At 34.5% G+C, this 12,482-nt stretch overlaps 1 protein-coding gene across 9 annotated transcripts in view; it reads left to right on the top strand.

The window, feature by feature from the left end:
- The window catches only part of LOC136866529 (uncharacterized), a 300,340-nt gene extending 288,199 nt beyond the window's left edge, over positions 1 to 12,141 (top strand). For all 9 annotated transcript variants that reach the window (XM_067143584.2, XM_067143577.2, XM_067143580.2 and 6 more), the window contains one exon: positions 3,671 to 12,141. In XM_067143584.2, coding sequence (XP_066999685.1) covers positions 3,671 to 3,812 — 142 coding nt within the window. In that variant the 3' untranslated portion in view covers positions 3,813 to 12,141. The remainder of the gene's footprint in view (positions 1 to 3,670) is intronic.
- Positions 12,142 to 12,482: the final 341 nt, after the last annotated feature.

Consider the following 12,482-nt stretch of genomic DNA (forward strand, 5'->3'; position numbering starts at 1 on the left):
TTAAACCCTTGATAATGTATGTTACTTGCAATTTGTCATGTGTCCATTCATAGAAATAAAGTTGAACACTTGCCTGCAATTCCCAGCTCATAAGCTCTCTTTTTTTTAGAAAATGTTTTGATTATTCTTCTTTTCTTTTGTTCCATATTGCGGTTTCATTGAGTATCGCATTAATTATTTGATCCTTAATTCCTGTTATCTTCAACACCAAGATAATGAATCAGAGCACAATAGTGGCAAGATCCATACGATACAAAAGCATTGCGGCGAGACATGTTGGACATGCACTGTTCTACTCAGTTCTGTGCTTTCATTTTAGCATCAATGCAGACATCCATATCGATCCACTCAGCACATTTTCGCCCTTACTGAGATGTTAGGTAAAGATAGGAAAATGGAAGAGACAAAGAGAAAAATATAAAAATTTAATGTATGTAGTTTGGGTTTGTAAAGAACTCTGAGAAGACATACCATTATACTGTATTTATCATAATTCAGTGATTTCAGAAGGGTTGACTACATACACTTGTCTAAGGCACTGAGTTTTTACTTGGCAATAGTATATGTGTTGTATTTAAGAGGTCATCTTGTCTTCATTTGTTTGATTTCTTGAACAGTGAATTTCAAATAGGATAAGAAGAAATATAAAGAAGTAGATGACTTCTTTTATTAAGTTGAAACCAAACAGGTGGCCTTGCATTCGGGAGATAGTGGGTTCGAACCCCGCTGTCTGCAGCCCTGAAGATGTTTTTCCATGGTTTCCCATTTTCACACCAGGCAAATGCTGGGGCTGTACCTTAAGGCCATGGTCGCTTCCTTCCTACTCGTAGCCCTTTCCTATCCCATCGTCGCCATAAGACCTATCTGTATCAGTGCGATATAAAGCAAACTGTTTCTGTGCAATGTGAGGCAAATTGAAGGGGGGGGGAAAGGATTTTGAAATGTTAATAGATCACAGAATTAAGTGCATAAGGATAGAGAATGAGGATGGTGTATTACTGTATGAGCTAAAGGATGTGGTAGAGAGACGGAAACAATACTTTGAGGAACTGTAATGTGAAAGGTGGAGTGATAGTAAGGAGTGGGAGAACAAGGCAGAGGTGGGTGATTTAGAGAGAGGTGACTGCATACTTTTGAGATGATTTGTTCGAGTTGACTAGGAGATGATGGAAAGGCTCCAGGCATTGTTGAGTTACCACCAGAACTTGTAAAGAATATGTATGAAACAGGGCATCTTCCGTCGCGCCACATAAAAATGTGTTACTGTATCAGAAGTAACACATGAAAGTAGCGATAATTATTGCTGGTACACATGGGTGGGAACATTTGCAGGAGGGTACTCAAAATGTTCTCAATGGATGAAGCTGTGTGCATAAACGGGCTTCGGTGATGGGGTCATGTGAGGAAAATGGAGGAGGATAGGTTACCTAGGAGAATAATGGACTCTGTTATGGAGGGTAAGGGAAGGAAAGGGAGACCAAGATGACAATGGTCAGACTCAGTTTCTAACGATTTAAATATTAGAGGTATAGAACTAAATGAGACCACAGCACTAGTTGCAAACAGAGAATTGTGGCGACATTTAGTTAATTCACAGAGGCATGCAGACTGTACGCTGAAAGGCATAACAGTCTATAACTGAAATATGTATGTATCGCTTCCCAAATTTTCGCTATTACTGTTTAGCACGACCACCTTTTTCACAGCCATGAAAATATTCTTTGCCATCCCTTGTGAATGGAATGTGATTTCCAGCACAGAAACAGGTTGAGAAAAAGTTGCATGGTAATGGGAAAAGGCCTTGAATTCCTGAGCTTCACATGGTAAATTGCACCTTTATGGAGTAAGCCATTAGCCTCAGGAAAGTTCAGTTTTTGTTTCCTGGTTACCAGTGAAATGTCTTGGAAGGTACTGGAGAGGTAAGAAACTATGACATCCAGAACTGGTGAGGCTACTGGTTCTATTATAATAGACCTGAAAAGTTATCTTCAGTATAATTTATTTTTCCCAGTTTCTGCTTCCATGCAGTATATATTAATTACTAGAATGCAATGATTGTATTTTTATTTCTAGAAGTAAATTACAAGTAAAATTTACATTTTTGTAAAAAGTAAGAATTGCAAGTAAACATTACTAAAAATGTAATTGTTACAAGTAATTTGATTACTTGTACTCGATTACATCCCAACTCTGGGTACCATAAAGGTATATTCATGCATTCTGTGCCCCCACCCCTATAGGGATTGAGACAGGAATGAAGAGAGAACAGGGGGAAAAGGACAGGAGGGAAGAAATGGAATGAAGAGTTAGAAAGTTAAGAGATCAGAAGGACTCTCCAAAGAGAAGTTGATCTAATTTTATTGGGAAGAAAGGAAGTGTGACTTTTGATATCTTGATAACAGCTGCAGGATCTCCAGTTTTGTGTGGAATCCAAACCATTGGAATGTGACTTTTAATTTCATAATCCCACATACATTGGCCAGGAGTCAAACTGCAGCTACCTTGGCGAAAATTCGAGCCCTGAATTTTATGGTTTTAATTCAATATAGCATCAGATACTGACTGCTTCATAGACAATTACTCATTCAAATGCAAAGTTTTGAAAAAGTGAATGGAGACATTGATGTACAAGAAAGAATTTCTACGGTCTTGTTTCATATGTCATAAACCCCAGAGACCATCATGTCTGTGGATAGGATGTGTTTGGAAAAGTATTCAGTAGTATTTCTAAACCATCTGTGACAACTTCAAGAGCATTTGAAATCTGATAGAACTTCATTACTGAAGGTGATATCAGAGATAATTTTTCTGGAGTGTTTGCTGTGGCTGTCCTGAAAAATGTGATGATTGCATATTTTAGGTTTTCTTCATTTGCTCCCGTATGAATGGGGGCAGTAGAATACGTCCATGGTATCCCCCACCTGCCATAAGAGGCGACTGAAAGTGGACCATAGGGGCTTTTGGTTTGGAAGCATCATTTGGCAACCACAGGGCCCCTAGCAGTCTTGTGTTGTTTCCACTTACTTTTGCCAGGCTCCTCATTTGTAGCTTTCCTATCTGATCTCCTTTAGTCAACTCTCATCCTCTTCTGACCCTGATGGTAGGCTTAGAAGGCCATCGGAATCTTTCATTTTCTTCTCTCCCTTCATAGGCATTCTTTTTTTATCAATACCTTAATTTTCAAAGTGTCGGACCTTTTTTTATTTTTCCTTGGATTAATGTTCATGTTGCCTAGTTTTACTGTACTTCCCTTTTGAATGATAATCGCTATCACCACTTTCTTTATGTGGGATTGGCATTCTTAAATTGTTAACATACTGTACATGCCTGGGTTATTTGCTGTTTGAATATGTTGACCTTACTGCAGTAATTTTGAGGTCAAATAGCCAATTTTTAAAATGTTTGTATTTATTTTTCTGTATTGTTGTAGCATCCAAAGGCTGCTTTCTTGTATGAAACTGTTGCACCTTTATGGTGAATTTTTGTTTTTATTTTATTTCACAGTCAAAATAGTCTGTTTCTTGTAATTTATACATTCAGAAAATGCCAAAATTTTGTAAATTATTGGAGGTTCTCCATTCCAGTTCATTTTCTTGTAGTGCAAAAGCTGTGCTCAGCTCCAATATCCTATAGTGATGATTCATTTTTAAAAAGAACGTCTCTGTTTCAGGTTTCTTGGACTCAATACTGTTGTGGCATACCAGCGTGCAAAGACATCAGCCCTAAATATTGTAGGTGGAGGCCATGTAGCTACAATAAGTGAGACTGTAGCTGTAGATATATCAAAAACAGCAGAACAAGCACGTATTTAGAACTGTTAATGTTTTAACATAGATTTTCCTCATTAATTTTGAATGGTATGAACTGACGTAAGAGAAGATTGAACTAAAGTATGCTCCTTTAAGGTAAAGGGAAAACCTTTAAAATCTTGAAGTTACACATCTAAGATATATTTATTTCAGAGTGGATATGTACATATATATTTATTTATTTTTTCTTTTCTAAGGTAGGACATTCCATTTGAAGTATGATCCACTTCAGTAATCGTTATGATGATTCATAGAGCATCTAGAATTTGAAGAATTTACTATCATGAAATTCAAAGTTGACCTTAGAACACTGATGGTATTAATATTTCAATTTTCTAGATGTGTTTTGAGAATATTTACATTGTAATTATTCCTAACCTGTTATAGTATCCATGTATTTTTAATTATTACTCTGTATTGAAATATTCTATACATTTTTCATACTTGTCAGTAAAGTTATTTTTTATTGTCTTATAGACAAAGGGTAGTTTAATTTTTACCATCTCATATACAAACTTGGAAAATACTATTGCTATCTATAAACTAGATTTTGATGCATATTGTATATTAAGATACAAATTGTGTCTTTCCTGCCAAAATATTTTGGAAATATATTATTAAATGATAAAATTAGGACTGATTAAAATATTTTTGCCTACATTTGGCAGTAATTAAGCTTTAGACAGTGATTTGGGCATAAGCTAAGTTTCTGGTAAATTTATATAGTGTATATCATCATTACTGATGAAATTTGCAGTTGAAAAGTATTATTTACTTAACCATTGTACTTCCTTTTGCTAATTTTAGAGCGAGGGGGAGGGGGTTTGAAGTTGTGTTTTAAATGTATAGGAAAAATTTAGTTTAATTGGTAGCTATTTCCTCAAATTCTGTAAGGCAATTATTATTTCCTGTACCTATGCATAAATGGCTGTTTTTTTTTAATTGAAAAAATATTTTCTTTCAAATGTTTTGTGTGTATTCTGAATTACAATGGTTATGAAATGCTGCACATTAGACTTTGATTTGGCCAGGCTCTCTGATTTTAAATCTTCATTGAAGGAAATAGAATATACTGTACTTAGACTGCAGTATTCATGTATTATTGGAATGATAGTAAGTGAAAGGTATTAGAATATATGCGGAGAACCTTTTATGCTGTAAAGTAGAAAGACAGAAAATATGCATATATAGCACTTACAGCTTTTAAGTGATTAATACCTTATTCATCTTCATTGTAAGTGCTGGAGACAAACCCTTAAAAATACACTACATTAATGGAGGTAAGTAAAAGTGTAATACATTATTACATTGAATGTGGATTTAAATTTTTCTTTCTTCCCCCTCTAAGTTTTAGTTGAAGATCCTAAACTGTCTGTGCCGATTACCCTCGTGTTATTGTGCATTGCTGTATATAATAGTTTAATAGCCGTTCTGAAAAAAATAAGACTTCTTAAGATATGAAGAGGAATGTGCCAATATTATCTGCATAAATAAATTTTAAAGAAAGGTAGTAGGAAAGAGTGAGTCATACAGGAAATGAACATTAGATTTTCACTGGTATCACTTAAGCATATTTTTCTAATTAGAACCTCATTCAGAACTGAGATTGTAGTGGTCCTTTGCTTTGGACAACAAACCAAGCAACATGTAATATTTTGGACTTTCTGAGAAACCTTATATATAATAAATGAACTTTTCCTTTTAAATTGTTTCTTGTTACATGTCTTTTAATATTTTAAGATTATTGCTGGAAATCTGTGCATTCTCCTGATCACTTCAGAACTGTCAGAGGTGTGTGTAATGTTTATGTGCTTTCTGAACAGGTCCCCGTTGATTTTTTTTTTTTCTAGTTGCTTTATGTCGCACCGACACAGATAGGTCTTATGGCGACAATGGGAGTGGGAAGGAAGCGGCCGTGGCCTTAATTAAGGTACAGCCCCAGCATTAGCCTGGTGTGAAAATGGGAAACCGCAGAAAACCATTTTCAGGGCTGCCGACAGTGGGTTCGAACCTACTATTTCCCGAATACTTGATACTGGCCACACTTAAGAGACTGCAGCTATCGAGCTCGGTCCTTTGATTCTTAACGGGACGTATATATATTTTATTTTTTATTTTTATGTATATAAATTGTTTCAAAAGAGTCTGGCTTGGTAATGCACTGTGTGCATAATAACTATTTTTCCAGTGCACTTCAGATTTTGTTTCCCCTCTACTATACAAACCTGTATGACGATATTGTAAAGTTAAAAAACCGTCTCTCCCCTCCCTCCCTCCCTCCCTCCCTCCCTCCATCCCTCTCTCACTTGCTCTAAGTGTAATATTTGTAAAAACAGGTCTAACTCATACTAAATGGACTTGTAATCTCCTAGGCAAATATAAATTTGATGGGCCTTACTCATATGAAAATTAGTGAGAAACGATGATCAAATTCACTCGTTTCTTGACAACATAAGAATCAAACCATCATCTTATTGATTTATCTTCCAGTTTTGTGAATATTATGAATTGTTTCCTCATTCTTTAAGTTAGATAGTTTACTCACAGACCTGTTCACCGGATGATCAATTTAAAATTCACCTTTGCAAAGAGAAATATAATATGACTGTTAATTACAGATAATACTTTCCTAGATTTAATATACAACTTATAAAATTTAATTAAAAAATCTATTCTTCTCCAGTTGTGTGTATTTTCACAATACTTGTGTTACTGAGTTGGTAATAAACTGCTTTAGAAATTGTCCTTCTATATCACTTTCATCTCATTCAGATATTCAGTGTGTAGTGATAATTGTATTTGAGGAAGGTTTTATTTACATATTTGGGAAGTACGGTATTGAATTAGAATTTTTGATCACTAGAACAGATGAAGTTATTTTCTTCTTTTTTGTACCTTGTGTTTATTGAATTTGTACAATTACCTGCTAATGCCAAGTGTGGTGGTAGTGGTGGTGATTTAAGAGGAAGTACAACTAGGCAACTATCCTCTATATAACACTAATAAAATAAAGATATCAGCGAAAGAAAGATAAGGGCCACAAAGGGCGTGAAAATGAGACTCCCTAGGTCTCGATACCTAATACCGTTGGGGTCGGTAAAGAACAAGAGTTGCCAAGGGAGGCCTGATAGGATAGATGAAAGTGAGGAGCCTGGCACAAGTGAAAGCAATGCCATGATTCAGCTGAGGGCCCCGTGGTCGCCAACTCGTGCTCCCAAGTTAAGAGGCCTTGGGGCCCTTTTAGTTGCCTCTTACGACAGGCAGGGGCTACCATCGGTGTTATTCTACCGTCCCTACCCACAGGGGTCTAATGCCAAGACTTCAATTTTTTATGATAACTGTGTTCTTATGAAAGCATTCGTAGAGAGAGAGATTTTTTTTTTTTTTTTTTTTTTTTTTGCTAGTGGTTTAACATCTCACTAAGTCAGATAGAATTTTGGTGATGATAGGATTGGAAAGGAAGCAACCATGGCTTTAATGAAGGTACAGCTCCAGTATTTTCCTGGTGTGTAAATGGGGAAACCAAAACTATCTTCAGGTTGCTGATAGTTGGGTTAAAACTCTGTCTCAAGAATGCAACCTTACAGCTATGCTGCCCATACCACACAGCCAACTCACTTGATAAATTTATTCATAAGTAATAAGGAAAAGAAGGGTCCATTGATGGCAAATTTTTATTGACTCTCCTGTCGTGTTTTCTAAGGTCCATGTTTTGCATAAACTTGCATCATAATTCATGTTACCTTGGCTGCTAAAATGCAAGTCCTGTAAGTAGATACTACTTAGGCAACTTACACTTCAATTTGGATGTTTTATTTTCCTGACTGAAAGCACTGCTGTAGCTGATAGCAGTTGGCACTCCGTATAGATTAGAGCACAAAGATAATTTTTCTGAATAAACTTCTGATGTATTCCCTAGGATTCTTTTATTTTCCAAAATAATAGTCATGGCATACTATGGATTCTCTCATCGTTAAAATTCCACTGACCTCAGTTAGAATCAAACAGTCTTGGGTACAAGAAGCAAGTGTGCTGACCGTTTAACCTCTGGCACAGACTAGAAATTTGTATAAATGGATACCATTAATATTCCTATGAATGTGTGGACCTTGTTAGAAAAGAAAGGATAAGAGCAATGGTAGCAGTTTCTTTCATCATCTTCATTGTCTGTAAGAAAGACAGCAAGGGCCGGTTTACAGAGCAAGATGTTAGTAACAAAACAAGTGTCTTGTTTGATGGGAGTGATGACCATAATGATGCTTTGAGCAATAATAATATAGAAATCACCACTCCTGCATGTATTCAACCAATCACACACAGTAAGAATCCTGTATAAATACCCTTCTTATTTTGTGATGAAAAGGAACCGGTAACTGTACATAGTGTTTACTTTGGCTTAGAATGCTGATTTAGAGAACTTTAATCATAGGTAAATGATCATTATTGAGTCTGCTCAAAAATGGAATGGATAAAGCTCCTATTTCTAAAGTTTTTAACAACTTCATTTCCTTGGCTTTTGCTTACAAAATTCCTGTGTGGAACTAAAGTATTAAAGATGTGGGTAGCATTTTTTCAAAAGTCAAATATTCAGTTTTTGTCATTCCATCTTTGATGTTACACATAACCTCTGAAACTATATCAGTCAAAAGTTGATTATAACAAAGGTTGCTAACAAACGTAAACCACATAGTAGCCAAATTATATGCTCTAAATTAGTGAAAAGAAAACTTGATAAATGCTAATTCCATTACAGATATTGAGAACATAACAGTTCATGGTTAAATCAGTAGGATAGAACATTCCATATGATACCTTTTCTGTTTGCTAGTGGCTTAGTATCACACCAACTCTGATACGTTTTTTGGTGACGATGGGTTTGGAAAGGAAGCCACCGTGGCTTTATTTAAGGTACAGCTGCCTGGTGTGAAAATGGGAAACCACAAAAAACTATCTTTTAGGCTGCTGAATTTATTGAAGTCCTTCACTTCATAAATTTTAAAAAAGGTATTTGAAAATTATGAAGGTTGTTTCTAGCAATTCAGGAAATAGCATACCTGATGCTGAAACACTTTCCACCATCTGTAGAGAACACCATTAAAATTTACAGTTAAGCCAATAGGACAGAACATTCTGTATGTTAATTTGTGTTATAATTCATTCCTTCACTTCAAAAGTTTAAGAAAAAAAGGATTGGATAATTATGGAGGTTGTTTCCAGTATTTCAGAAAATAACATACCTGATGCTAAAAGACTTTTCACCATCTGCAATCAGTTCAGATATAATTTATCAGCTTAAGGTTTTATTGAATTGCAGTGAATCATTATCATAATGCAAGCTTAGAGGCAGAAAAGAAGAATCTTGTATAACTTTATTAAACTATCAACTAAAGCCATCTTTTAAAAAGTCATAAAATATCAAACAAAAAGACATGGAAGCATTAAAACCAGATATCAACTTCTCCTCTTTCAGCAAAATAAAAAGGTGTGAAATATGTATCGGTTAAAAATGAAAAGAAAATACAAATCATTAACTTCTCTTTGCTTTTATGACTTGTTGGAAAGACCACTCTGTTAGCCTCTAATTTTCAAATCATTCATAAGTGATCTCTTACAAAATTTGATGATCAATAAGAACTGATTTTTTTTTTTTGTCAGTGTTCAGTTGAAATATTTTCCGGTGACAAAAAAGCAAGTTCTCAAAGAAATTGCTTTGTTGCATTTATCAGTGTTTGAAAAAGAAGACCTATTCAGTACAGGTTTATTATTATGCTCTTAGCTCCAGTTTTTTACTTCATGAAATAAACTGAAGCTTCGAAATAAAACTATTCAATTGGTGTTTGCACCATTTTTTAATTCATTAAATGAACACAAGACTTGTGCATTTGTATATAATATTTGTAAATAATATTCATAATGATTATGATAGACATGTAAACAAAAGGGTGTATTATATGTAACTATCCATGACAGCTTGGGGGATTGCAAAGGGGAACTTAGAAGTGTGATTATCTTATATATGTTTCCTGAGACACCATTGTCTGCCATCATCCTGGCCTTTTTCCCATTATATTGGGGTTGGTCTTTGATGTAGATTCGGCCAGGTTTACAGTCGGATGCCTTTTTCAACCACAGTACTGTGGAGGTATATATTCACTATTGCGTGTTTGTGTTTATGCGGTGTTTGGTAGTGAGGTGTGTTATTCGTACATGAAAAGAAGTGTATTAAGACAAACACAAATATGCACTCCCCATGTCAGAGGAATTAACTATACACAGTTAAAATCCTCAGTTTGGCCAGGAATCAAACCTGGGGCCCTCTGAACTGAAGGCCACTATACTGACCATTCATCCAAGGAGCTAGACTTTTGTCTTACAACATATGTGATATAATTTATGGTGTGAATTCCTTTTATTCTTTTTGTGTGTCACAGGCTGTCATTGGTATTATGCTGTGTTTTATTGTTGTTGAAGTATTTTCTAACACAGATGTCTTGAGAGTAATAATGTGGGTTTTGCAATGAAAGAAAAAGTGTAGTTATTACCTTTACAAATGGAAACTGATGAGTAGTACAAATTAAGTTAACTTATTCTTTGAACATGTATGTTGTTGAATATTCAGCATATGTACGAAGTAAGCTAGAGTAGACCACATGGGAAAAGCTTTTTGAGTGAAGTGACTTTTGTATTATAACTTACATTTGTCATTTAGTAGTATTTAGTTGCCTTCCTCCAGCAATTGGAGGGCATTATAACTAATTAGATGATAGGTGAAGGCAAGAAATATGATTGGAAAGGAATAGGGAGCCAAAGATGTTTGTAAACTAGATATTTAGTATAAGTCCAGTCTTATATAAGTTGTTTTCAAGAATTTAAGACATAAAATTAAATTCTATTGGTGACTTTGTCTTGCTTCTATCCCCTTAATTAGAAATTAAATTTCATTTGGTTCTTTCTCAAAGGAAGCATGAATAAATGTACCGTATTTTTCATTTTCATATATTGTGTATCATTTCATATTATAATACATATTATAAACAGGGTGAACTAACAGCTCAGCAATGAACATATGTTCACAAGATGCAGGCGAATAATATTTTTGTTTGAGAACACTGAAATGTTGCAGTTCTTGATGGTACAAGAATCATCTGTACCCAAAACACGGTGATAGCATGTTTATCCTACTTGGATACAATTCTTTGGTTTTCAGATGAGCATTTAGACCACTAGACTTGATAACGGACATACAGATAACTGCAGATTTATTCTTGTAATATCAAACTATTATTAATTTCAATAGTAATTTATTGTGAATTTTGTTTAAACTTTAAATCTGTTCCGAAGTGATGGTGAAAATGAGACTCTTTTCTCACCCCAATACATCATTGATGTGTTCTATTAGTTAAGTGTGTTTATAAATTTGTTTCTCTCTAAGAACATAAAAGCAAATGGTAGTACACAGGTGGACAGTAAAAGTTGAGGAGGATAAGGCAGAATGAGGAACTGCAGATTTACAAAGTGAAGTTCAAGAATTTTCTTCTGCTGTTCATTATTTGATTTTTCCTTGGTTACTTTATCAGGTGTCTTTTAGCAAACTGCAAAAGGCAAAGGACATGTCATTGTAAACAAAAAAGTTATAGGTGTGCCTTCTGCACCATCCTGTATACAATTATATCTGTTTCGTAGAACCAGGTATTGCAGTGACATCATTAGTTTCTGACCAAGGGTACTTTAATTTCGTGCTCAGTGATGCAAAATTTTCCTTGTATGAAATTATCCTTATGGATTATATTTCTGCATAAAATTGCAAATTTAATTGGTCGAATTATATGAAATACTTTACTACTACATGTCTCGGTGTGTTTATGTTAATGTGTTGAAATTATTTTTTTGTCAACGTATATGTAATCACTACGTGAAAGAATGTGGTAATATGAGCCACTGAATATCTACACATCAGTTAAAATAACAAGTGACTTACTTATGGATCTTTTCAGTTAAAAAATATGTCAAGTTAAAAGATTTAGCCTTTTTCTTTCTTTTTGCTGTATACATAAACTCTCACTATGTAATAATTAAGTTAATTGTTAAAAATTGTTTTTGAGTTATCCAGCAAGCTTTATTCAGTATAATCACTTTAAAATAATAGTGATTATGCATTGTTTTATTTTCTTATTGTCTGATAATGTTGGTACTATCAAGGATTTCTTTCAGTTGGTGGAAAAAACTAAGATAGATTTCTATTTTGTACTTGATTGACTATGCACAATGTCAAAAGTGGGTAAAATTATGATGAATCTTAATTCCTATTTCAAATAAATTAATTCATATCAGTTCCATGGCTGTACAGAAGTTATTGTGTTGCCTTAGTCCTCTTCAGTAGGGAGACTAACATTGGGTATAAGTAAGATAATGATTTTCAGTTTTGTCTCTTGCTTTTAATCACCTCTTTCCAACATTCAATCCTTGCTGTGGTGCAGGGGCTGCACTATCGATTTTAAATCTGCTTCTACTAAATTCTAGATTATTTGGATTGTTTAAAAGTATGGTTATCAGAAGAAGGGAGAATCAGTGTAACATAAAGCACAAATAATACGTATAGTGGAGTTCCCCACTACTTATCTGTTCCACTAGTCATTAGTATCACAGAGATAATCTTTGTTTTCTACAGTGAGT

The sequence above is a fragment of the Anabrus simplex genome, chromosome 3 (assembly GCF_040414725.1).
Source record: "Anabrus simplex isolate iqAnaSimp1 chromosome 3, ASM4041472v1, whole genome shotgun sequence".
In the NCBI taxonomy this organism is placed as follows: domain Eukaryota; kingdom Metazoa; phylum Arthropoda; class Insecta; order Orthoptera; family Tettigoniidae; genus Anabrus; species Anabrus simplex.